Source organism: Anolis carolinensis, chromosome 1 (genome assembly GCF_035594765.1).
Source record: "Anolis carolinensis isolate JA03-04 chromosome 1, rAnoCar3.1.pri, whole genome shotgun sequence".
Classification (NCBI taxonomy): Eukaryota; Metazoa; Chordata; class Lepidosauria; order Squamata; family Dactyloidae; genus Anolis; species Anolis carolinensis.
In genome coordinates this window covers 231,084,984-231,112,827 of record NC_085841.1, presented here as the reverse complement: position 1 = coordinate 231,112,827, position 27,844 = coordinate 231,084,984, and the positions used below count along the sequence as shown (strand labels likewise).

At 37.0% G+C, this 27,844-nt stretch overlaps 1 protein-coding gene across 5 annotated transcripts in view; it reads right to left on the bottom strand.

Annotated features, from left to right (window-relative positions):
• Positions 1-27,844, bottom strand: part of lrp1b (LDL receptor related protein 1B) — a 1,066,453-nt gene that overhangs the window by 75,490 nt on the left and 963,119 nt on the right. For all 5 annotated transcript variants that reach the window (XM_016994954.2, XM_062970961.1, XM_062971003.1 and 2 more), the window contains 12 exons: positions 26,112-26,231; positions 24,310-24,429; positions 22,833-22,949; positions 22,242-22,348; positions 21,099-21,228; positions 17,988-18,094; positions 16,572-16,704; positions 11,383-11,505; positions 10,401-10,523; positions 7,945-8,082; positions 5,935-6,069; positions 5,513-5,632 (listed from right to left, as the gene is read on the bottom strand). In XM_016994954.2, the coding sequence (XP_016850443.2) occupies positions 5,513-5,632; positions 5,935-6,069; positions 7,945-8,082; positions 10,401-10,523; positions 11,383-11,505; positions 16,572-16,704; positions 17,988-18,094; positions 21,099-21,228; positions 22,242-22,348; positions 22,833-22,949; positions 24,310-24,429; positions 26,112-26,231 (1,473 nt within the window). The remainder of the gene's footprint in view (positions 1-5,512; positions 5,633-5,934; positions 6,070-7,944; positions 8,083-10,400; positions 10,524-11,382; positions 11,506-16,571; positions 16,705-17,987; positions 18,095-21,098; positions 21,229-22,241; positions 22,349-22,832; positions 22,950-24,309; positions 24,430-26,111; positions 26,232-27,844) is intronic.

Genomic DNA, 27,844 nt, shown 5'->3' with positions numbered 1-27,844 from the left:
CCTGATTCATTGTAAAGCAACATTATCACAAACAGAAATTGCCCCTCTCACACTGGATTATATGTATTTTTAAAAAAAGAAATGACATACTTTAAATGAAAATTATAAGCTAATATTCTATCGCATGGTATTAGTCTTTGAAACCTAACAGGCGTCTTCATTAGTCTGGAGATTTCATCAGTGACACTCTTTATCATTTACTAAGAAATTAATGAAATAACATCCATTTTAAAGTCCTTAATTACTGAATATTGCATTTTAAGATTTATATTTATTGACACACTGCACTATTTTTTATCTAACATTTTATCAGCTATTTTTGAAAAGTTACTCATTTCTCAGCAATTTTCTGAAAAGAGCCATTTTGCTGGGCTGGAACTATTATTTAGGAGATAGATATGGCACTGACACCAAAATTACAGTAGTAATAAGGATAAGGTGATATGATATTGAGGACTGGACAAAGGAATATGTTGTTCGCTATATGTTTTGAAGTTTCAGTTGTTCATATATACTTTGACCTTGATGAATGTAGCAGAATCAAACATTATTTTGAGACATATATTTGAGATAGTGCAACCTAAGAAGGTAGACAAGGTACTTTGAGTGGTGTGGCTGATGTATTCATTTGATCCCTGCACACAATGGGCCAAGGCAAATAAAATCAAGCAGAAAAGACTTGACAATTTGAGGTTCCATCTACACTGCCATACAATGCAGTTTGAAACTGCATTATATGGTCAGTATAGACCAGATATGGGCAAACCCAGGCCTGGGAGGTGGATGTGCCTACTTGGTCTCTTTTCTCAGGCCCTACTTCCCTCTCTCTCCATCCATCCTTCCTTCCCTTCCACCCTTTCGTCCTTCCATCCTTCCCTCTTTCCTCTCTCTTTCTTCTTCCCTTTTGTTCTTCCTTCCTTTTCTCATTCCTCCTTCCCTCCCTTTCTTCTTTCCATTCTTCTCTTCCTCCCTTTTGTCCTTCCTTCCTTCTCTCTTTCCTCCTTCCCTCCCTCCCTCTCCTCCCTTCCACCTTTCCTCCCTCCCTCCCTTCCTTCTCTTTTTCCTTCCTCCTTTCCTCCTGGGGATGTTTAGCTGGGAGAAGAAAAGGTAGAGTCCCCTCGGGAGATAGGGCAGGATATAAATAAATTATTATTATTATTATTTTATTGTATGACACAGCAAACAAGATAGATATGCTGGATTTCGTTTCACAAAATCACAAGTTGAACACTTCCCAAGTGTCTAGGACTGTGTGATGTATTTTTGGATTATTATTATTATTATTATTATTATTATTATTATTATTATTATTATTATTATTATATGACACAGCAAACAAGGTAGATATGCTGGATTTCGTATCACAAAATCACAAGTTGAACACTTCCCAAGTGTCTAGGACTGTGTGATGTATTTTCGGATGATGTGTGCAGATCCCGGTAGGGTGGCATTTTGCAGTTGACAAATCGTAATTTTGTCAATGTCTATTGTTTCCAAATACCAGCTGAGATCTTTTGGCACGGCACCCAGTGTGCCCATCACCACCGGGACCACCTGCACTGGTTTCTGCCAGAGTCTTTGAAGTTCAATCTTGAGGTCCTGATAGCGGCTGAGTTTTTCCTGTTGTTTTTCGTCAATGCGACTGTCACCTGGGATGGCAACATCAATCCAAACCTTTTCTTTTCCACAACTGTGATGTCTGGTGTGTTGTGTTCCAGAACTTTGTCAGTCTGGATTCGGAAGTCCCACAGTATCTTTGTGTGCTCATTTTCCAATACTTTTGCAGGTTTGTGATCCCACCTTTGCTGCTGGAAGGTGGTACTTGAGGCATAAGTTCCAATGAATCATTTGGGCCACATACTTGTGCCTCTGTCTGTAGTCTGTCCGTGCGACTTTCTTACAGCAGCTGAGGATATGATCAATGATTTCGTCAGTTTCCTTGCACAGTCTGCATTTTGGGTCATCAGCTGATTTTTTAATCTTGGCCTTAATTGCATTTGTCCTGATGGCTTGCTCCCGGGCTGCAAGGATCAGGCCTTCTGTCTCCTTCTTCAGGGTCCCATTCGTGAGCCATAGCCAATAGCCAAGTCTTCTCCTTATCAGCTTTTCCTTCAATTTTGTCAAGGAACTTTCCATGCAATGTTTTGTTGTGCCAGCTGTCAGCTCTAGTTTGTAGTGCGGTTTTCTTGTACTGGTTTTTTGTCTGCTGTGCTTTGAGGAGTTTCTGATTTTGACTTCAATCAAAGCAGGTTCTTCACTTTGCTTTACATATTCTGCCAGGGCGTGTTCTTCTTCTTTGACTGCTTGTTTTACTTGTAAGAGTCCTCTGCCCCCTGATCTTCTAGGCAGATATAGCCAGTCAACATCACTGCGAGGATGAAGTGAATGATGAATGGTCATGAGTTTCCTTGTTTTTCTGTCCAAGTTGTCCAGTTCCGCCTGTGTCCAATTTATAATGCCAGCAGCATATCTTATGACAGGTATGGCCCAGGTGTTTATGGCCTTGATGGTGTTGCCTCCATTGAGCTTGCTTTTGAGAATTTTTCTGACCCTTTGTGTGTATTCTTTACTGACCACAGTCTTTACATGTTCATGCTTGATGTTGTCCAGCTGTAATATGCCCAGATATTTATAGGCCTCTGGCTGGTGACACTTTATTGTTTGGCCATTAGGCATATTTATGCCCTCCCTTTCAATGATTTTTCCCTTCTTCAATGCCACTCTCGAACATTTGTCCAAACCAAACTCCATGCTGATATCAGTACTAAAAATTCGGACAGTGTTGGTCAGAGACTAGATTTCAGTTTCCGTTTTCCCATTCAGCTTCAGGTCATCCATGTACATCAGATGTGAAATTTTGTGAGATTTCTTAGATGTTTGATAGCTGAGATTTGTTTTTTGTAAGATTGTTGACAGAGGGATCATGGCAATAATGAAAAGCAGAGGGGACAATGAATCTCCCTGGAAAATTCCTCTTCTGATGTTGACAAGTCCATAGCTTTCATTTCCAACAAACAGTTCAGTTTTCCAGTGCTCCATCATGTTTTCAATAAAGGTGCCAACATTTTTACAAATCCCGATGGCATCCAGGCACTTGATGATTCAGCTGTGTGAGAGTGAGTCAAAGGCCTTTTTGTAGTCAATCCACGTCATGTGAAGATTAGCTTTTCCGCTTTTACAGTTCTCCAGAATCAATTTGTCAATCAATAACTGATCTTTTGTGCCCCTGCTTTTCCGTTTGTTGCCTTTCTGTTCATCTGGCAAGATTTTTTTTCTTCAAGGTAGTCTTGAATTATGTCAGCTTTCTTCTTTTTTTTCTTCTTCTTCTTCTTCTTCTTCTTCTTCCTCTTCTTCTTCTTCTTATTATTATTGTAGAGAGGGGACATGAGAACCATGTTTCAAGATTTAAAAGAATGTCCCATTGAAGAGGAGGGGAAAACTGATTTTCTGCTGCTCTAGAGACCAGGGCAAAAGAGAGCAATTTCTTTCAAATAACAGAGAAAGAGATTCGACTGAAAAGAACTTCCTGGAGAGTGGCATAGGCTGCCCCAGAGTGTGGTGGAGTCTCCTCTGGAGGCTTTTCTGCAGAGGCTGTGTTTCGGGAGTGCTTTGTGCCTTCCTGCATGGCAGGGGGTTAGACTGGATGGCCCTTGGGGTCTCTTCCAACTCTAGGATTCTAGGATTCTATATCAGGAGTAGGCAATACGGGGTCTCATGGATGCATTTTTCCTCTCTCGTCCACTATCTCATCCTGACCAAGGCCAACCTGTTTCCTGTCTTTCCTTCACTTTCTGCCCCCAAAAGAAAAAGGGAAGGGGAAGAAAGAGCAGGAAGGGGACTTGGAGAGAACCTCCTCCCTCTCAGCCTACCCACCCCGCTCCAGCCTGCCATGTGTCTCCTCCCCCCCAGTTAGAAAGTTTGCCCATGCCTGGTGTAGACTCATAATACAGTTCAATGCAGTTAATCTGAATTATGTAGGTCTACACTGACTATATAATGTAGTTTTAAACCTCATTATTTGGCAGTGTATATGGGGCTTGTGTCCAGAATGTAAACAGTGAGGACTTCCAATAACTTTGAAGGAAGTGGCATGATTCTGTTTTCAAAAATGTATTTGGTCTCAGCAGATTGTCATACGTACTGCCTAGATTAGAGCTTTCAAGCTGTGTGTGTTAGCTGCAATGTGTAGGTGTGGCGCAGAAACTGTAACAAGGGACCTCTGAATCTATGTAAAATAAGCAATAAATCGATATATATATATATATATATATATATATATATATATATATATAAAATTCATATATGTGACCATATCTCTTATATGTGGTTGATTTAAATGTCTTATTTGCTAGTAAAGCTGAATTATTGTGTCACAAAATAATTCATTTCTAAAAAATGTGTCACCAACATCACATGTCTGAAAGTCTCTGGTCTACATGCTAAAATCTTAAATTTGAGAAAGGCATTTCAATAGGTGGCTGTGATTTGTCTCCAGATTTTTTCGGATGGCATAAATTATGTAGCCATTTCAGTTAAATCTCACAAACATTTTTGATTGCTTTGACTGATTCTTCATTTTGAGAACTGAAGATGAAGTGCAACATGATAATTGTCCATAATCTTTGCCTTTTGGTACCATTTGATACCAACTAGAGGTGTGGTGAGAAGGTAGTTCTGCTCCCCTGGTGAAGGATTGGTTCCAGAGGGTTTTCTTTGAGGAACTCCATTCTACCTTTTGAGATATGTGCTACGGAGTGTCACTGGCCAGGATTTTATTTCCTCATGGTTTGTCAAAAATTGTTTAGAACTCAGACACTTGAACTAGCACCTTATTTTATACCATCCTGCCCATACCAGCCATATAAAGTGGAAAATTCCTCTCTCTTCCTCTCTCTACAGTTCCTCAAATCTGCATTTATAAAATTAGCAATTGAGCTAAATAACATACACCAACTGTATTTTATATCCCTTAATGTGTCATTCTGTCATCTTCTATATTATTTACATTTACATTATTTTACATTAGCATTTGAGATCACAAACTTTTGTTCATTTTTTCAGAACATTCTGGAAAATAATTACAATCATTCCTAATACTGACTGATTAAAATACCATACATACATGCATGCATAAGCCTCCTCTGGAGAAAAGTTCTCTTTATATTAAATGTGGCATGACTATGGAATACAAGGCTTTCAATTTTAAGTATAATCCCAAGGAAAAGCTTTCCTTCTTATTCTTCTCTTGACAAGCACAGGTTATATCCGCACAAAGTTATAATTATCTTTCCCGCAAATGATCTCTTTAGGACTCCACTGTATCCTGTTTTATCTTCCAGCCCAGATATGCATGAAAAGTATATTTTCATTTCCACCATATTTTCCTTCAATCCTACACAAGAAGTCTTGAATAATCTGCATTATGCTCTAATGCACTGTTTGCATGTGCACTAGTATTAAGAGGCTGGCAGTTAATGGCTAAAATGTACATAAATTATTTTTGTCAGCTTACCTTTTGCAATGCAGCTACTATTTCTTTCTTTATAATTCCTTTCACAAGTACACCTGTATGATCCTTTTACATTAATACAGAGCTGGGAGCAGATGCCAAATATTAGACATTCATTGATATCTAGGAAAGAAAACTCTTTATAATTTATTGAATTTATAGGCAGTCTGTTTCAAAAAAGATTATGGCAAGTAAGGCAAAAACGACAAAAAAATAATAATGGTGCATGGGACAACGTGAAGACAAGTCATAACAAGACAACCAAATTCCTAAACTTTTGTAACAGCTTCCTTATATATCTATTGCATTAGGACTTGCATCAAAAAATAAAGCATGATTGCTACTGAGTACAATCTTTTAAATGTACGTAATTTTTATGAAACATTTTGGGATATAGAGATTTCAATGTGTTTTCTTAAAAATACCTTCACATTGCCAGTTCCTCTTGTTCCTTTGAAATCCAGGTTTGCACTGACAAAAAAGAGATGTTTTGGTTTTATTACAATATGCATCATCACCGCAGGGGTTCACATTATTTTCACAGCTGTATTCTGTCAAACCTAAAAAGAAAAAAAGTGGGAGTTGTCAAATCAAAGTGATTTTGTTCCTTTTTTTCAAAGAAAACAATAGGAAAAATAATTTCCATAGAAGTGTTACAATGGTAAGGATCAATCACTCTTAAAATAGCTAATGCAGAATTTCATATCCAAACAAATTCAGCTTTTGGGTTTTTAAAAAAAGTTATTTCAGATTTTTTGCCAACAGAATCATGCAAATGTATGCAGTATGGCTGCACTCACACATCATGTTTCCTAGTATAAAGAAACAGAAATGAAACATGATGGAGTCTACTACTTTGGAGATTTTTAAGCAGAAGCTGTGGAGCCATGTGGCAGAAGTTCTTTAATTATGATTCCTGCATGGCAGGGAGTGGACTGGATTACCTTTGTGGTGTCTTCCTACTCTATGATTCTGGGGCTGGGCTTTAGCACAACTGGTAAACTGGTAAATCACCAGCAGTAATAAGATCTACCAACTGAAAGGTGGCCAGTTCGAAGCCTGGTTGGGGTGAGCACCTGACTGTTAAGCCCAGCTCACTGTTTACCTAAGCAGTTCAAAAACAGCTTAGAGCTGTATGTAGAGAAATTAGGTACCGCTAATTAAGCAGGAGAGGTATTTTATGACACCATAAAAGAAAAAGACCAAAGGAAGGAGGATGTCCAGATGGCTCTTCGTCATAGAGAATGGAGCAACAGCACTCCACTGTGGCTAAATCTGAGCACAACTTCCAAGGCATTGAATCACTTTTCTGCCTGTTCGCCCAAACAGCATGCAATGTTTGCCGTGCATGAGTCCCCTTGGAGAGATAGGGCAGAATATAAATAAAGTGCTATTATATTATGATACTATCATTTTAACAGTACAGTAGAATCTCACTTATCCAACATTAATTTATCCAATGTTCTGGATTATCCAACACAGTCTGCCTCCCATCTGGAGCTGTTTCTCTAGACAGCAAGGACTGAAATTTGTATACAATTAATTTCTGACAACGTTGTTTCTGTAAGTTCATTTTATGCAATTCTATCTTTATTTGTAGTCAATTTATTAGTAGCCAATGTTTTTGTAGTCAATGTTTTCAATACATTACGATGTTTTGGTGCTAAATTCGTAAATACAGTAATTACTGCATAACGTTACTGTGCATTGAACTGCTTTTTCTGTCGATTTGTTGGAAAATATAATGTTTTGGTGCTTTATTTGTAAAATCATAACATAATTTGATGTTTAATAGGCTTTTCCTTAATCCCTCATTATCCAACATTTTCGCTTATCCAACATTCTGCCGGCTCATTTATGTTGGATAAGTGAGACTCTACTGTACTTGTCACTCCATTGCCTACAGAAGCCTCAGCTTGCTGCAGCATATAACGGTATTCTTTCCCCTTTCCCGCTCCTCATCTTCTTTTTTTATAAGAAACCCCAACAACCCAGATATACTGAGATGATGGGAGCAACAGGTGGAACTGGCTTAGCCGTGGGAGGCTGAAATAGCAGAACAGCACCCTCAGGTGCAGGGCTGGGGAGGTTTTCAGAGGCTGTCCAGGACACATGGTTTCCCTCCTGCTCTCTCAGCCACTGCTTCTCCACAATCTAGGACACCATTTATTCTAAGACACACACCCTTTTTTGAACCTTGATTTTGGGATTAAAAAGTGTGTCTTAGAATGAGTGAAATATGGTAATATCTTTTTGGCTGCATAGGTTATTCTGAAGCATGAACACATGCTTCTTCATTGCATGAGCACATTAACTGTTACCTAGGATACACTGCACACATATGCAAACAAAAATAATAGTTCTGTGTTCAGGAAAATGTGTTCTGATTTTATTCCTTAGGAATGATGAATTGGACATTTCTTAGTCAAACTTACTTGTTTTACAGCCTTGCTCATCTGAACCATCTCCACAGTCATCAAACTGATCACACTCTAATTCCACTGGAATGCACTTCTTATTGTTGCACGCAAATTCATCTTTTTTACAAGGCTTTACTTTATATGTAGTTTTGTCTGCAAAAAGTTACAAAGGAACATTTTTATTTTTTAGATTATCTTAATAAAAAAGTTATATATGAATCATATATTGCAGAATGTGGAGGTTCCTCCTCTTCAAATGCATAGCGTTTTGCCAATCCATCAAATGGAATTCTTCCATCTTTATGTAAGAACAAGTTCCTGACCATTAGTGGGGGCAATGTTTTCTCTCTGTTTCAACTCATAGTCCCTGCTTTTAAAATATCCCAGGGAAAAGTTGTTTCACAAACTTTATACAGAGTTGAAATATTGGAACAGGGACTAGGAACAGTTTGATGAGTCAGAGACAATATGAAAAAATCTTTCAAGACAAATTTGGTTACTTCTGCTGCACATCTGTTGGGCTGGCTCCAATCCATGAAAATGTTTACCTGAAACTTTTTTTATTTAAAAAATTGAAAACTGAATAGCCTCACTGGTAATCATTTAGTTCAGCTTGGCTTTCGGAACCTCAGGGATGGATATAAAAAGACTAGCATGTTGTTACCATTTTTACAAATTTGCTCCATGCCCTCACTAGAACTCATTAAGTTCTGGGGTATATTAAAATGTTGGTGACTGGCTATTTGTCCAGAATACTAAAAAAAAAAAGTCAGCTTGGTCCAGTACTAAATACCTTACAGGTGGTACCCTAATTTTAAGAAGAATAAATGCTCATTAATTTATTGACACAAATTTTTCACCAACTTATTCGTTTTTCCTTATGGAAGGCATTAAACATGTTTACATTTCCAAAGTATGCCTCTGGGTATTTTAGGACATATTTTTATAAGGTCTCTATGGAACAGCAATGTTGTCCCTATGAGATGATAATAACAACAACAACAACAACAACAACAACAACTTTATCTTTATATCCCGCTCCCATCTCCCCGAAGGGACCTGGGGTGGCTCAAATGGGGACGAGCCCAACATCAACATACACCAAAACACAATCCATAATTTAAAAGTAATATAATACACTAAAGGCAGCATAAAATAGCATAAAACAACATAGAACATATCAAATCCTTTAGAACCTGGGCATGATACGGAATGTGTAGGGGTGAGCTTGTACGAACTCTGTGTGAGGCTCAAGAATAATAATATAGGGGTGATCAGGGAAAGGCAGGGAAAGTCCCATTAAAAATATTAAAAATCAACAAGGATGAAGGACATTGATAAAGTGTAGTGATTGTAACTAGTTAAGTATCTAACTGGAACTATTCATTCAAAAGCGCATTGAGTTGGGTCAAGTTGAATATATTATACACTGACTAGAAACTTCTATGCACTAAATTGGTGTGAAAGAGGCCTATTACACACTGGTACTCAAGTAGAAAATAATGCAGGTAAAGTTGTTCAGATCTGCTTAACTTGGATGCTGTAGTTGATACAACTCCAGTGGGTGTAACCTTGACTCCTCTTAGTCTAGTCATTGGATACCTGGAAAGGGATCTTGTCCACTTCCAAAAGGGATGTGTTCCAAATCCTTGCCTTTCCTGGCTTATCAAACAGGCCAGAGGGTGACTGACTGAGGGGGTGAAGGGGGTAATCAATGCCTCCTTAGAACAAGAGAATTTCAACTTGCCTATAGGCGGGAGTTGTGAAGCCTGTGTTGAAACATGTCATCGCTGAATCCACTACAAGGTTATTTACTAGCCAGTGTGCTCAACATTCCATTTTTGGGCAAGGTATTGGAGCATATTGTGGCCTCTCAATTCCTGGATTTCTAGATCCATTTCAGTCTGGCTTCAGGCCTGATTATGGAATAGTGTTTAGGAGAAACAGTTTGTTTGCCTTGGTGAATGCTACAGTCGGTGTCTGGATAATATTATCTGCTGTCATTCTCCTGGTCCCATAATGTTGGTTTTATTATTTGATGACTTCGTCCCACCTGTAAGCTGCTGCATCCAGTCAAACCAGTCTAATGGCTTTGACTGGATGTAGTCTGACTCTTACTATCAAAATGAATCTTACTATCAAAATGAATCTTAGATACATTCAATGCTTAATGTGTCTCTGGGCAGGAGGGAGGATTTAGCTTTGTGCATCATGACATTATGTATCATGACACATTATTTCTCTGATTAGCTTTTATCAGATGAGCTTTGTTTACAACAGCATATTGACATGGAGCCACAGGCAACAGCCGCTCTGGAAGCAGAATGATCAGAAGCAGCAATATAAATGTCTTTTTGTCATAGGTCTCTACATATCAAGGAGGAGACTGCAAAGTCTGGCTGCTTAGTGATGCCAACCATGCATAGTGTGACATCTTTTCTTTCATTGAAATCCAAGCTAACATTATATACCACAGTTGTCTTCATCTGAGTCATCACCACAGTCATCAATCCCATTACAAATCTGTTCATGCCGCAGACAGACTCTGCTATTTCTGCATCGATATGGCCTTGTTGGGGGACATGGAAATTTTACTGTGAAAAAGAAAAAAATGTAATATTATAATGCTAATAATGTTGAACACATATATTTTTAAAAATTATCGACTTTCATGAAAGTCAAAAGTTGCACCTAACCATATTTTTAAATAGATAGTTACTGTAAATACATGGCTTATCAGCTGCTTATTTTTCTTCTGATTTGAGAAAAATAAACATTGCTTTAAAATGTTCTTTGTTTCAAGCTGATTCAGATATAAAATCAAACCTTTTTGAAATATACCAAAGGATTAAATAAAACCTTGGTGTGTGATGTTCTCCATACATATGAAGTGTATGCCATGTTTGCTATAAAGAAAGGGTGCAGAAAATGTGTTTTGTTTTACTCCTGCAGCCCTTTTGGGGGGCGGGGGAGGGGACACAGAAAAGCTTTGAAAAATCCACACAAAAATCCTTGAATAAGAGGACACTTTACTACATTTTGTACACTGAGCAATTTAAGACCCAGTTGAGACCTTTGATCATGTGTAAAAAACAACAACACAAAAATCCCTAAAAGAAACAAAAACAACCACCAAACATCATATTCAAAAAGGCTTTTTTAGCCATAAATCAATCCAGAGCGGCCAAAACATGTTGGAATAACTTCCTTCCAAGTCTATAGGGGACTTTGTTGGGAAAGAAAATGGGATTTTTTTCCAGCATGCAAAGGGAATTATGAAGGAAGAAGTAGGCTTAACTTCTGACAATGTGCCACCATTCTGTAAAGTCATTAATATGGCATTCATATACATTTGTACTCAGCAAAGCAAAATACAAATTCAAAGTCATGAACAAAGTCAAGCAATTCAAAGTCATGAACAAAGAACCAACATTCAACTAAAGAGACACTCACCACATATTTCTGCAAGTTCATCAGAATTATCACCACAGTCATCTTCTCCATCACAAACCCAAAAATGGAGTTTACAAAGTGAATTGTTGCAAAGAAATTCATCTGCTCTGCATATATTGCCCCCTGAAAAAATAAAATAACAAAACAAAAAATAGAGTGTAAGCAAACATTATCACTCAACAGTCAAGACAATGAGTGAATGGGACCATCAGGATGATTTATGCCCATGATAATGACGAATGAAGATTGACCTTTACCCCTCATGTTATTTTAAAATTAAAATCATGCTCCTGCTGCTATATTTCCATTAGGGAAACATGACAAGGATCCATATTGGACAAAACCAAAGGTCTATCTAATCCTACACTCCAGTGTGCAACAGCAAGCTTAATATTGTGGCCAGAGCATCTGGTCCTGTTTTGTCTGCCATAAATTAGCCTTGCTAGTTGCTAGCCAATTTATGTTTTTCATACATTTTCAAAAATGTATGAATGCAAATAGTCTTACAACTATTCCTTTTGTTAAACCATACCATGAAGTGATTGTCTGACTCTTGACTCCAACACAGATTAGCGCTGAAAATTATCACCAAGTAATGAAGGTTCTTATTATACTTGGTTTGTATTCATGGTAGAATATCTAGGCAGTACTGGCTTGAATGCAGATCTTATTTATATTCAAGACAGTATATAAAATAGAAAATTCATTTAGGATTTTGATTATTTTCATATGGAAAAGTAATAGCTGGTCATATTTAGCAGAGTTCATCTAATAACAGAATTAAAAAGTGTTCCTTTTTCAAATGAGAATTTATGACAGAAGCCTAGCGTAACTTTATTACTAGTCATGCTAAATTTACCAAGGATATTGTGGTTTTAAGTGTTCCTCAGAATCATGTTATGACCATTTAAATGAGAGGTAGTGTGCTCTAATCTTGAATAGACCTGTATGGGTCTTCTAAACTTGTGGCTGTAGTTTTATCCATTGAATAGATCTATCTAGTGTGGTCTTCCTCTTTCCTACTGCAAGCTGGTTTGGGGCTGACAGGTGTCTGCATTGTATACCCCTGAGCTGGTTTGGTAGCTGGATAGTATTTGTACAGCTCAGCAGCACCAGAACTGATTCAGTGCCACTGGCCCATAACCCTTACCATTCCCCCATCGTTCTGGGATTTGTAGTGCTGATCAGCATTCAATGCCTGTAATGATGGTAGCTAGAGCAACTAAGCATTTTCAGATCTCCTTGTCAGTCTAATTAGCTTTCCTCCAGGTACCAAGCAACAAACTCTACCATTTTCATGCCTGGTGGGCACTACAAAACACAGAATGAAGGGCAAGGTATATGCCACTTCCCTGGCTGCCCAAATCGAGGGAAAGAGGGATAGCAGTGTAAATAGTCACAATCACTTCTTGGGTAGCAGCCCAACTGTTTACACTAGCCCAAAATACAGATGAGATCCTAAGCATTTGAGAAGTCAAAGAAAGAAATCCTGCTGAAAAAGGACTAGTGAAAATCTTCCATTTTTTTTTAAACAACAGTCAAATTGTAGTTACACTAAATTATAGTTTTATTATAACTTATGAAGCACATACCTCAGGTACTGAAACTCTGATTATTCCTATAAGTTTTGAAAATTATTCTATTTATAGGAAGCTGGATTTATGGAAAGGCAGTACCAACAACGGAACACTGGTCTCTGTATTAAGGGATTGATAAAAGTACTCATACTTTTATTTTCCAGAATGCATTGATTTCCTGTACAAAATAATGATAGGGACAACACGTTGTGCTAATAACAAGGTTGATTCCCCTCAGGTATCACTTTTAGTGGCAACTGGCAATATCATTATCCTCTTCCACTGCTATCAGATTTTGTTGTGTTGATAGGACTTCATTTACCTTTTCTTTAAATAACATCAATACATTAATAATGTTTATTTTTATCAAATGTGCTAAATCTGAAAGGTAATTTGAGTTCATCAGAAGTTAAGTAAATAAACAAAAGTAGTACTGGACTTCTTTTGCCTATACTTATTGTAGAATACACTTTCCCCTATTTCCCTTCTGCAACATAAGAGAAAAAGATAAAAGAGAAATGCTAGAGGGAAGCAGAAGGGTTGACTACGGATCTCTGCGTGTTTTCCAGTTGCATGCAGTGTAATTCCATATAAATGAAGTTCGAAAGAAACCCCATTGAGTTTTAGTGAAACTCACATGAATATAAATGCACTGACAGTTACATAGCAGAAAATATTTGTTTATATTTTTTGTATCCTACCTTTCCCTTTAGCTCAAAGTGGCTTATAGGACATTCTAAAACATGATTTAGCTTAAACTCACCACTTACAAATTTAGAGAATAACTGAAAAGTATTTAAATAGGTAATCATATTAAAACTAAGCACTGAATTAATAACAGCAATAAAATGTTTAAAAATATTGCAAGGAACTGGAAAGGATTATAGCCACTTCTTTTCTTAGAGAGGAAAAACAGCCTACTGCATAGCCATTTAGTAACCAAAAGTCTATCTTAATGGGAAGCTCTTCCTGAATCAAAAGAAGTAGAACAAAAGGGGGGCAGTCAAGTATCTGATGTAAGGGTTAGAGTAATAGCCTAGGATCAGCTTCAGGAAAAGTTCTTTTATTCTCACCAAATGTGTATGTGGAGATTACAGAATAAAAGCTTTCACCAGCAGATCTTAAAATCAGGCAAGATGTGATTTTTCAGGAGGTCGGGACTAAGATTGTATAGTTCCCTGGTCCGATCACCAGAAACAGACCAGTAGTCAATAAAATTCCAACACTAGTTTCTGCATTTTTCCCCTTGTAACCAGGCCTATCAACTGCATGGACATATTTCCCAAGCAATTTTTAATGACAACTCATGTTGATGGTGCTACCAAGCATTATGGTCTGTCCACAGATAGGGCTAGCTGTACACTGATTTTTTTCTATGCAAATGTACCTATAGCCATCACAGAAGCCTGGTCATCCAGACTCAGAACACTGTCCAAAAGTATATGGACAGTTTCAGAGAAACTGTAACTCCATCCAGCACATAATGCATTCCCCCTTCATTAATGAGAACTACTTTCAATAAATGTCTTCAAATACTATCTCAGAGAGGTGGCCCATAACGATAGGGTAGTTTTTGATGTTGAAAGTCATTGAGGGATCTAGAAGCATCAACAGGAGTGCCATTTTCCTTGTCCAGATCCAAGCCATGGGCATCCAACAAGGTCAGCAAAGCTGCCTTCATCCCGTAATCAGGCCTGAAATCAGACCAAAGTAGTTATACTTTGTTCCATCCCTTTAGCTCTTAAGACACTAGATTATAATGAATAAATGAAATTTTATCAGTTCTCATACATTTTAGTAGGTCAGATGTTCTCCACATTTTGAATTCTCCCCATGTTTTCATATTAGCAGATATGGGGTAAATATGGGCAATCATATCCACAAACAAATGGAATTTTCCTTCAGTCCACACATTTGGAAGTTCCCTGTACAACTAGTTTAGGGGACTCCAACACCAATGTCAAAACCAGTGCAGCCAGTTCACAAAGGATGTGGGGTGGGTTTAGTAATGAAATTTGTTTGAATTGGGCATCAAATTCAAGGAAAAACACTTAAATTGATATTAAGATATTATTATTATTGTGTTTATTTATACCCTGCTTTAGGTAAAAAAAAAAAAAAAGGTTTTCCTGATGTTAAGTCCAGTCGTTTCTGGGGGTTGGTGCTCATCTCCATTTCTAAGCTGACAAACCAGACACCTCCAAGGTCATGTGGCCGGCATGACTGCATGGAGCGCCGTTACCTTCCCACTGGAGCAGTACCTATTGATCCTACTCACATTTGCATGTTTTTGAACTGCTAGGTTGGCAAAAGCTGGAGCTAAGACCGGGCGCTCACTCCTCTCCCTGGATTTGAACCTGCGACCTTTCAGTCCGCAAGTTCAGCAGTGCTTTAACATGCTGCACCATCAGGGGCTCATACCCTGCTTTATTTCTCCCAAAAGAATCTTAAAGTGGCTGACATGAAAAGTATTGCAACACAATTCAAAATATACAAATATGCAAACATTAAAACAGAATGAAACACAACAGTATTTTTAAAAATCACAGTTAAAAACTATTAAAACATATTCAAAGCTAAAGACCACAACATCCACTGACTTGATCTTAAAAACTTTCTTCTTTTAAAGTCTGATCGAATAAAAAAGTTTTAGCCTGTTGACAGAAGGACAGCAAGGAAAGGGCCATTCTGGCTTTCCTGGGCAAGGAGTTCCAGAGGCAAGCAGCAGACACCAAGAAAGCCCACTCTCTTGTTCCCACCAACCAAGCTTGAGATGGAGGTGGGACCTAGAGAAGGGCCTCTCCTGAAGATCTCAGGCCCGAGCAGGTTCGTACAAGGGGATACAGTCAGCCAAATCACTTGGACCTGGTCCATATAGGGCTTTAAGGTACATAAAGAAACAAGCAGCCAGTGGAGCTGCTTCAACAGGGAGGTTGTCCTCTCCCTGTAGCCATAGCCAGCCCCAGTGAGCAACCTGGTTGCAGCTCTTTGAACCAGTTGAAGTTTCCAAGCACTCTTCAGAGGCAGCCCCACGTAGACAGCATTACAGAAATCCAGATGGGATGTAACTAAAGCATGTAACATTGTGGTCAGATCTAGCTTCTCAAGGAATGGGCACAGTTGGCGCACAAGTTTTAATTGTGTAAAGGCCCTCCTAGCCATTGCTGATACCTGGACCTCCAGGTTCAGTGCCGAGTCCTGGAGGACTTGTTTTTTCAGGGGGAATGTAAGCCCATCTAGCACAGGCTGGATCCCAATTCCCTGATCTGTGGAAATATATAAATATAGAAACACACACACACATCTATATCTCTATCTATCTATCTATCTATCTATCTATCTATCTATAAATACATACAAAAATTAAAAATTGGGTATTTAAACTGATCATGTAGAAAAAATATGAACATGAATTTCATTAGGATTATTTCATACAAAAATAAATAGAAACTTGGAATAATCCTAAACATACTTACTTTGGATCAAAGTCTCAATGAATTCAATTAGTATTATGATACACATAGGATTTCAACATAGTAAAAATGTTGTACATCCATGAGGAAAGTTATTTATTAAATAAAAGCTTGGTAAGGTGTAAAATCCAACTCGTACCTTTGTCACAATTTTGTTCATCGCTGTTATCTACACAATCTTGGATTCCATCACAAAGCCATCGAATAGGGATGCAGTGTGCCTTATTTTTACATCGAAACTGATCTTCTTTACAGTCTGTGACACAATCCATCTGTTTAAATACATTTATATGCTGCAGTATTTGTAAACAAAAAGTAACATACCTATCGACAGAGCAGCTAGTATTCAGAAAACAATGGTAAAAATAATTCAAACATTTTAAGGTGAATGTTATTAAAATTATCAGAGTTACAATGACAACTATAAATAGCTGTACAGTTTTGACTTCTGCAGATTAGATTATTCACAGATTTGATGTGAAATTTTCTCTCTAGGAATCTATGTGTCTTCCAATGTCATACTGTGTTGGGCTTCTTCCAGTCATGCTGGAGAAGCCAGAGATTTTTATAGGCAACACCTCTCTAGGTATCTCTAGGTCCTCCAATGCAGAAACTGGCCATAAGACTTAAGACTTAGGGCCATAAGACAAAGACTTAAAATGTATTGAGAGGTGTTCACTGTTGCAGGAGTCCTGTGACCCTAACTGCAATAAATGAGGAGGGATAACTGTAATTATTACAATGAAGGAGGGCATGCCCTAAACTAGATCTGCCTGTTCATTGGGGCTTTTGTGTCTTTCATCTCCATCACAATTTTTCTGGCAAAAAAATGTCCAAGAGCAAATAAAGAGAGATTAGCAAAGAAACCTGGCACATATTTGACATGGGCAAGTACCAATAGGACAATTCTGATGCCAACATCAGTGAAAGATTCAAATTACTCTTAACTGAAATGAACAGATAGTTGGGAATTTCTTTGTGTAGTGCTCAAGGAACACATTTTTATTTTAATTATTTTTATTCCATATTTTTACTTTGGAAAGTATTGGTATTGGTATACATATTTTGATATAGTCTTAAAGGTAAAGTTTTCCCCTGACGCTAAGTCCAGTCGTGACCAACTCTGGGGGTTGGTGCTCATCTCCATTTCTAAGCCAAAGAGCCGGCGTTTTCCGTAGACACCTCCAAGGTCATGTGGTCGGCATGACTGCATGGAGCGCCGTTACCTTCCCGCCAGAGCTGTACCTATTGATCTACTCACATTTGCATGTTTTCGAACTGCTAGGTTGGCAGGAGCTGGGGCTAACAGCGGGCGCTCATTCCGCTCCCGGGATTTGAACCTGGAACCTTTTGGTCTGCAAGTTCAGCAGCTCAGTGCTTTAACACACTGCGCCACCACCAGGGGTGCAGTCTATGTATAGTGATAGTGATTCTATCTTTTTATTTATTGCTCATTTTTGTATTTGGACTTCTTGTTTGATAAATTTTCAAAACAACGATTTTTAAAGAAAGGAAACCAAAGCATTAACAGAGTTCAAGATACTTAACTGCTTACCTCATCAGAGCCATCAGGACAATCATAGTCTCCATTGCATCTGAAAGATGCTGAGATACATCCTCCGCTGGCACATACATACTCACTTGAAGAGCAGGTTGGAGACACTATTCCAAATATACATTGGCATTAGAAAAACACAATGAATTGTGAAATTATTATATAATTCAACTTTGTGTGTATGTGGCCTTCAAGTCACCTGTTGATTCATGGTGATCCCATGCATTTCATAGGGTTTTCCTCGCCAAGGAATGTTCAGAAATGGTTTTACCATTTCCTTCCTCTGAAATACCGCCTACAAGACCTGGTATTTATTGGTGCTCTCCCATCTAAGTATAACCAGAGTTGACCCTGCTTAGTGAATAGACACGATCTGGTGCCTTTAGGATATTTATGGTTTAGCATTCGATAAAACTCAAAATAACAGCCTTTTTTCATATGCTTCATTTATGGACATAGCTCAGGATTTTAAATGGCATGGGGGGTTTAAATTAAATGGCATGCCCCTTGATGCAGGTCCTCATCCTCCAGTGTACAGAGGACAATGAGTCAGAAGATGGGGAAGAAAGGAAGGGATAGGTGTGTGTTTCTTCTCTTCCCAGATATCAGCCATTGAGCCCTTCACAGAGTTGGATGTTTATTTTTTTAAAATCACTATACAGAATCTATTGTCCTTGTTACATATTTCTATCAGTGGTATAATCTCAGCATTCTTTTATAACTGCAGAGAACTGAATTAATGTTTATTTTGTTTCCAATAGACTCATCCAGCCATGAATAGAGTTAAGTGCCTCGTTTGTAAACACAACCTTTTTCCTGTGAAAATTTGCTTAATTGTTCAGTTACTTCTGCAGTCATAGGATCATAGAATCATAGAATCCTTCAATTTGTACAGAATTATTAAGAAAATCAGCCAAGAAGTTGGTCTAGAATAGCTTATCATTGTTCTTTCTGATGATGAAAATATGTTATAAAGAGAAAGAAACAATTTTATGATTTGTAGTCTTCGCTATAGATTCATTGCCTTGACTTGACAAGATAAAAACATTGTGTTTGAGGAGCTCTCCAAAAAAAAATCTCTGTCCTCATTTGATTGCATATGGGAAAATGAACTCTTTCAATTGTGCAGGTCACAAGACATCTGTGGCTTTGAATAACATTAAAAGTCCCTGAATTCCAGCTGGGATGGCATGGTGAATTCTTTGAAAATGGCTTCTATAAAATACTCTACGGGTATTCAGCTGTTACACTTTGCACTAGTTGTAGCTTATGAATCATCTTCAAGAGAAACCCCATGTACAGTCCATTGCAATCATCTAACTAGGAAGGGAATGATGATTGAATGCTGTGGCTGTCTCTGTTCAGGAAATAACAAAGCTACCAAGGCACTTCAAGTTAACCTGAGTCACTCAAGTGTTTGTTATTTTCTACTAGTATGGTGTTACCTGCATTTCTTAAGTTCTTACCATTCCTTCCTCCAATTTTCACACTTCCTCCCTCTGACTCTAATCATGCTTTACATATGATAAATTCAATAACGTAATGGTCCTGTCTTTACTGCAATATCTGGTGTCACTTGTTTTACAGATTAAAATATCTATTGAGCATTTCTAATCTGTGGACCATTGTTTCATTTCCTATATTTATTTATTTATTGATTGTATTTAGTTAAAACTAGAGTAGATGCTATCTCTGTAACTTGAAGCAGCTTTAATGTTCTGTAACTGGTAATTTATTTCTCATGTGCTCTAAGTTTAGCTCTATTTTACTTTCTAAAATTGTAGGATCAACTTTACTTGCTATTTCCTTGAAAGAATTTGTTTCATGCAGGACATGAAAGAACATTATAAAAGAGATGGAAAGAATCTGTTATTTTTTCATATCTTTCATATAGTTCATTCATATGCTGCATCCATTAGCTTTTTATTTCTATTTGATCATATAATGTAGTCCCCTACTGGTCCTATAGCATCACCACTCTTGATTGAAATTTCTCTTTGATTTCTTGGATCTTGTGGAAGAGGTCTCTTGTTTGTCATTCTTGGTTGTCATCTTCTATTTCCCAGCATTGATTGCTAAGTAGCATAAAAATCAAAGAGCAGTTGCATGCAGGGTGCTGACCCTATTTATTTCACATTTTACTTTGACCCATCATGTTCTTAATTTCTTCAAAATTTCATGTCATCCCTCAACATTCTCTTTGTTGTTGGCTAAATGTAGTATCCCCGACAATACTTCTGCTACAGTCCAGATTTTTTTATTAATACAATGTGTGCTTTTTTTTAGTAAGTGGTTGGCTGGGGGGGGGGCAACCCAACTATTGATCTGCCTTTGAGGCTTAAGTGTTTTGCCCAAGGGAAGGTTGGGAAAGAAGTCCTCCCACATCGGGTTCCTCACTACTTCCACCCTTCCCCTGTTTATTTGAGACCCCATTAACTGAAATAGGTTAGAGGTCAAGTGAGGTAGGCCTTGTCCAACACAACTTTCTGTGCCTGGAATCATTATTCAATGGTTGGTCATCAGTAGATGAATTATACTATTTTTTTCTATCACCATAATTCAATGTCAGTTTTACTATAAATAATGACAATATTACACTTTCAATTCATACTTAACTTGTTATTATTCTACTTCTTAATTACGCGTGCAAGAAAAAAATCCTGCTCCCCCCCCCTCCGGTACATGCAAATGATGTCATTCTTAACCATTCACTCTTGATTCTTATTTTCCTGGTTTCCTTGGTTACCTTTCACCCTGATTCAGGATTTGCACAGTGATTTTTGCTCTCAGTATTTTTGCTCTCTCTTATTTTCTCTCTCTGCGTAGGTCTGCCAGAATAAATTTTTATCCAGCACCATAACAATGTGCACATTTTAAGCACTGGGAAGTGATAGATCTCTTCTACCTATTTCACATAGCACAATAGAGTTGAATCCAGACATTTAGATGCCTAAACTGTTTGAGTTTGAAATCGAGCTTCATAACAGAATAAGAAATTGAGCATTAACATTTCTTCATAAATATGTAATAATGTTCCAAACATTTCCTTTTCAGTTGATGGAAGTTTATTTCTGTCCACATTTCCTCCCCTCCTTGTTAATAAAGATTTACCTGCTTCACAGTTTTTCTCATCTTCTCCCAGTATACAGTCATCATATCCATCACATTTCCACTTTGTGGATATACATTGACCATTGGAGCACTGGAATTGGTCTTTTAAGCAGCCAGAATCACAATAGCTCTGTCATAAACAAACATTTTGGTAAGTTAGCTCATATATATATATATATATATATATATATATATATATATATATATATATGGAATTGTAAATAAAGTGTCAATGGGCAAATCTATATCTGAAAATAAACAATATTTGCTGGTTATTTGAAGTCTGTTTCAGATAACAAAGCCCAAATTATTTGTGTTGATTATTATAAAGCAGAATTATAAAATGGAATATTTATTGCCATTATAGCAATTATAGTAGCATCATATCAATCTGAAAATAGTGTTTTTTAAAAAATGTTTCTGTTAAATTCCACCTTTTCTCCGTGCAGATCAACACAGCAATGCAAACATTTTATGCATCATATTGTATTATAGTCTTCCCTAGAGCTGGTTGAAGCTCATTAATGATGCCTTTGAGTCATCTGAACTGAGAACTACAAGTGACCACTAGGGATGATCTGTCATTTTGTTGCACTGGTAGGTCCTATTATTTTTGGTAAGTAATTTTGCCTTGCTGAATTATTTCTTCATCTTTTTGGATGGATATTGTAGTTTGAGAAATGTCTGTTGTAAATCCAAGAATTTCAAGTCTCTGTCTTATGAGTCTGAATATATGTGGTTGTTTTAGAGGGCTTGGTTATGAACAATAAATATGGTAGTGTGTTCTGGGTGGAAACGGAAGCATGTAAGTGTAGCAACCAGTCAGCTTTTGACAGTGTGGTGCTTAGAAGTCCATTATGCAGCTGCACAATGGTGTCAAGGACTTTGCTTTATGCATCATTCAAGGTTGACAGTAGGGTGGAAGTTGTTGAAACCCTGGTGAAAAGTGACTGTTTGCCATCTGTCCATATAATAAATTTGTCATGAAGATATCATAGATAGAGGAGAGGCTTCTGGATTCATGAGTTGAGAAGGCATAAATGTGTCCCCATACTTTTGGTGCCTAAAGCAGTGCTAGACTTGGAGGTAAATGGTATTCTCCAAATAGGAGTTATGAGTGAATATGAATTGGGAAAAGTTTACCTCATCTGAACCATCTGCACAATCATAATCGCCATCACACCAAAATTTTGCAGATATGCAATCTCCATTTGAGCAGTGAAAGTCTTTTTGAGCACAAGTCTGTGGTTCTGAAAGAAGAAAGAAAGCTTTGACTCATATCTTTCAACGCATAATGACCCTCTCTTTCAAAGACTTTACACTAAAATCTAATTGTCTTTAAAACTTGCCCATGATAGATTAAGAAGTATAATTAATGAGTTTGCTCCTAGCTTTTATGAACGTTCTTCTGTGTACAAAATTTTAAACGTTTAAAGGAAGGAATAGTGGCAGCAACTGCAGCAGCAGCAGGTGAGGCAACTTGGGAGATGACATTGATCCTTCACTTGTTTACTTGTGAGTAAACTGTCCCTCTCCTGCTCTGAAAAGGGATTGTTGTATTAAAAAAAGGGATTTGTAATGTCACAAAACATAAACTCCAGCAAGAAATAGCAGACATCCAGCAAGCTGCTCCACCCTTCACCCAAAGCCACTCCAATGAAGTAGAAAAATACAACAAAAAGACCAGAAAGTGCATAAAACAAATCCAAAGTTCTAATAACAGAAATTACTTACTACAGTTTTCTTCATCAGAATTGTCTCCACAATCATTTTGACTGTCACATCGCCAATGATCTGGAATACAGTTGCTGTTCTTGCATTGGTATTCATGAGGCCCACAAGTCTTTTTATCTGTAAGATGAATGGATTTTCTTTTTGTTATTGTATTCTAATGCTGTTCCTCGTTGTGAAAAATGCACACTAGATTACAAGCTATAGCATATTAATGATATTTCACTAAGTACTGAATCAATTATCTGACACCGATGTCAGAACAAAATACTTGTCACTAAATTCCTTCTATGACAATTATTATTGTTCAAATAGAGAATCAATTATTGTCAGGAAGAGAATGAATTGCTGCAGTACATCTTCTAGACAATCTTGATAAATCTCAGAATAAATCCTTGGAATCTGAAAACTATGACAGTTTGTAATCTTTTTTTTAATGGCATCTGTGGCAGTATTTAGGAATGAGTGTGGCAGTACCTGAGAATCCCTGACAGTTTTGGTATTCTCAGAAACTTTGTAAGTGAAGCATAGAGAGGCTTTATGTCCATTATGACACGTTGAAATGACATTTTTGAACTGTTACAAAATGAGATAGTTCACTAGAGAAAATAATAATGTTAAAGCTGAAAGGAGGAAGACCACAATAAATGTGGACTGACAATAAAAAGAAGGCACAACCCTGATTATGCAAGACATTAGCACAGCTTTTGATGTCTGGGTGTTTTTGAAGTATCTTCTTTATAGGGTTGCCGTAAGTCAAAGCTGATTTGGCAGTATTTAACAACAATAAGAACAAGGCCAAAATGAGATAATGACAGTAAAATATAATCGTAATATTATCTCCTGACATTACTACCAATGGTAAAGAACAAAATTATTCCCAATAAAACATTTAATATTCATTTTTATAAATGAGAAATTTGAACTTTTTTGGATTGGCAGTTATTTTGCTTAGTATTCTAGCCAGATATGCTTTTAATCTATGTGTAAGGAATATATGTGTGTGTGTATCACAAGAAGATTGACCTGGTTTGAAATTGCTGTATTTCTGCAAAAGCAAACCAACCATGACTAAAATTCTCATCATATGAAACGCTTGGGCACAGAGTTTCAAATAATAACTGCTAGATGTCCCTCCCAGTGCACAAACATTGCATTGCCATGTTGTGTAATTATAAGATGATGTCATCGTTAAATATACTGTTTCGAAATTGGGTCCATAATTTTGAAACACCCTGTATATATGCAGGCAGAAAATCATCAATAAACATTTGTAAGAACAACACTGCCTTTCGCATTCTTTCCATTCTATTCCTTTTCCCCTAAGTCAGCTAGCATTTATGGCCTTTGAGCATTATCTTCCCTCATTAGAATGGACTCCCGGTGTAATACAATGAAACACTCTGTGTTTGAATTATGCCATTTTGGCTTAATTAGGTACGTTATTTAGAGAATTGCTAGTAGTGTACAGAGCACTTACCACAGTTTGCTTCATCAGATCCATCTGCACAATCAGGATCCTCATCACAGACCCACAGTTTTGAAATGCAGTGCTTTGTGGTTTTACACTGAAAATGGTCAGGAGAACAGCTGTTTTCCGCTTTAAAGAAAAGAAGTTATTTTAAGTACTAAAATTATTTTCTAACATACAGAACTTCTCATTAAGATAATCAGAGCTAATTTAGATTTCTGTGATCTACAGTACTCCTTTAATTGAATGATTTAGTTAATTGTATTTGTTTTTTCCCCAATCAAAAGAACTCAACCAATTTCTTCTTAATTAAAATAATTTGCCAAAACAATAGTGCACTGTATAGTTTACTGATGACTATTTTTTTTTATTTTCACCATCCTCATCATTTTCACCATAATTTATTTATATAGCATCATCACATGTAGATCATACTTTATAATGAATCGACTAAAAGTCGATCTAAAATATATACAGTGCGGGAAGGAAGAAAACAAAATGCAAATCAGCACAATTCAATTGCTAAACAAATCATCCCGATAAAATGCCAAAATGAACAATATACAGTAGAGTCTCACTTATCCAACATAAACGGGCCGGCAGAACGTTGGATATGTGAATATGTTGGATAATAAGAAGGCATTAAGGAAAAGCCTATTAAACATCAAATTAGGTTATGATTTTACAAATGAAGCACTAAAACATCATGTTAGACAACAAATTTGGCAGAAAAAGTAGTTCAATACACAGTAATGCTATGTAGTAATTACTGTATTTATGAATTTAGCACCAAAATATCACGATATATTGAAAACATTGACTACAAAAATGCGTTGGATAATCCAGAACGTTGGATAAGCGAGTGTTGGATAAGTGAGACTCTACTGTAATTCAAAATAAATTGACCAAGAAATGCACACAAAATATACAATTCTATAAAACTATTCATTTCAGAAAACGCAGTGCTATTTTGTAGTGTAATTAAGAAAATGTTGTTTTTTGGGTAGTAGGTAAATACTATAACTTGGTATATAACTACACATGTCTAGGCAAAGTCTAAGCACCAATACTGTGTTGTAAATCCTATGTTTTGAAAGAGTGCAATCTGTAGATTCATTTTTTGCCATCACAAAATAAAGAGACCAAACAAAGTATGGTATAAAGTCCCAGTGCGTGACCAATTTATTTACTTAGGTAATTTAACTGCTGCAACCTGCAAAAAAGAGGAGGTTAAATCCACCTAATGGGTATAGTCGAGGACCAGGTATCAATCTTGATACTATGTTCACAGCCCCCCCCCGAACTAAACCCTGAGGGTAATCCAAATTATCATGGTTGCTAGCCCCATAATAAAAGGCCATCCTGACTACAGAATGTTTTGAGAGAGAAACCCCCATTCTTGGCCCAAGGAGAGCCCCCTCCAAAACAATCTGAGCCCCAGAACCCAGAGAAACTATTCCAGAGGCCCTCTCTCCACCCACAAAAGGTGTGCTATGGTACTTACCAAATCTACTTTAAGATTTTTAACATGCCAATGACAAAACGTATAAATGACACCACCAAATGCCTATTACCACAATCCAACAGTTTTAATTATTTTCAGGAACAACAGAATTTACTATATAATAATATTTCTTTTTATATAAGTTTTTTTTAGTGTAGGTGGTATATTAGTGAGTGATTAGTAGTCTTTACTGTGTGTTATGTTTAGTTTGCATCACCTTATTTGTATTATTCGTTTTAATTTCTTAGTTTTGTAAGCACTGCAGATTTTATTCAATAAAATTAAAGAAAAAAACAGAACTACTTACGACAGTCTCTTTCATCTTCTTCATCACCACAATCATCTTGCCCATTACACCTGAGATTTATTGGAATACATTTCTGATTCTTGGTGCACTTGAATTGACCTGACAAGCAAACATGTGTGTCTGGGAGAGAGAAAAATTAAGAAACCATTTTAAATTTGAGAAGGACTAATATTTTATGCCGTTTATTACACATGGTAATTTATTTCTGTTTCAATCTTTAAAAATATTAATAACCATCTTCCTGTTCCCCAAAGAATGACCAGTAGAATCTACCACAATGTACTTCCCCTGCTCTTCATAAAGATCTTCTTTTATGCACTTTGACATATTCTGACATCTGAAGATACTTCCTTCAGTACTATTTCCATTTTCATAACTTTCAATGATTTTTCATAGTACTCATAATACTTGTTTCATTATAAATTTCATATAGTTTTCTCAGACACCATCTTCACTCATGTAGTTGACTTTCACTACATCTGATACTATATTTCTTTGTCAAATTTTGTTTTAATTGCCTATTAAATTTCAAATTTTTCAGATTTTTCTAATAAAATGAACTTCAGCATGTTTGCCCAAGAATTTCAAGTAAATTGTGACATGAAAAAACACATCCTAGCAACAGATTGTTTTATATATTTCAATATGATAATACATATATATTTGTATTCCATTTATATTTTAGGTTCTTCTAATGTATATGCCATACACATGACCTTGAAGGTGTCTACGGACAATGCCGGCTCTTCAGCTTAGAAATGGAGATGAGCACCAACCCCCAGAGTCGGACACGACTGGACTTAACATCAGGGGAAATCTTTACCTTTACCTTAATGTATATTGAAATATAGGATTGTGAAAGGAGGCACTTCTTCAATGCTAGATTCAAGAATACTGATAAATATCTACAAAATCACTTTGTAATATATTAATGTACTGAAATACTGAAAGTGGCAAAAAAGTAGTGTTGTCCACTTCTGCAGCATTGTAACATCTCATTGCAGCCTTAGTATTCATTTTGAAATGAGGTTTCTGTGACCTTTTTAATGTCATACTGGGATATGTGAGGCCTAAATGAAGTTGCTACCACCAGCAATTGCTAAAAGACTCACTAAATAAACTGTAGAGTAGTAAGTCAGAAATGCTGTGGATTCACTGCCAATACTGGAACCCCCGGTAGCACAATAGGTTAAACTCTTGGGCCGACAGGACTGCTACCGGAAAGATTGGCAGTTTGAATCAGAGAAGAGGGGTGAGCTCCCATCTGTCAGCTCTAGCTTCCCATGTGGGGACATGAGAGAAGCCTCCCACAGGATGGTAAAACATCTAACATCCGGGCATCTGCTGGGTAACATCCTTGAAGACTGCCAATTCTCTCACACCAGAAGCTACTTGCAGTTTCTCAAATTGCTCCTGACATGAAAAACGACTGGCCTTACTTTACTTGGAAGTAGCAACTGGTTCTATGCCTATGCCTCAGCTTCTTCCATGCCCCATTAAAAATAAATCACTTGAACATACATGCATCAAATGCAAATTCTCTTCATATAGGTTCAGCATGCCGTAGGAAATATGAAGCACTCTCACTATTTTTACCGTGTTTCCCCGAAAATAAGACAGTGTCTTATATTCATTTTTGCTCCCAAAGATGCTCTAGGTCTTATTTTCAGGGGATGTCTTATTTTTTCATGAAGAAGAATTCACATTTATTATTGAACAAAAAAAATGAACAT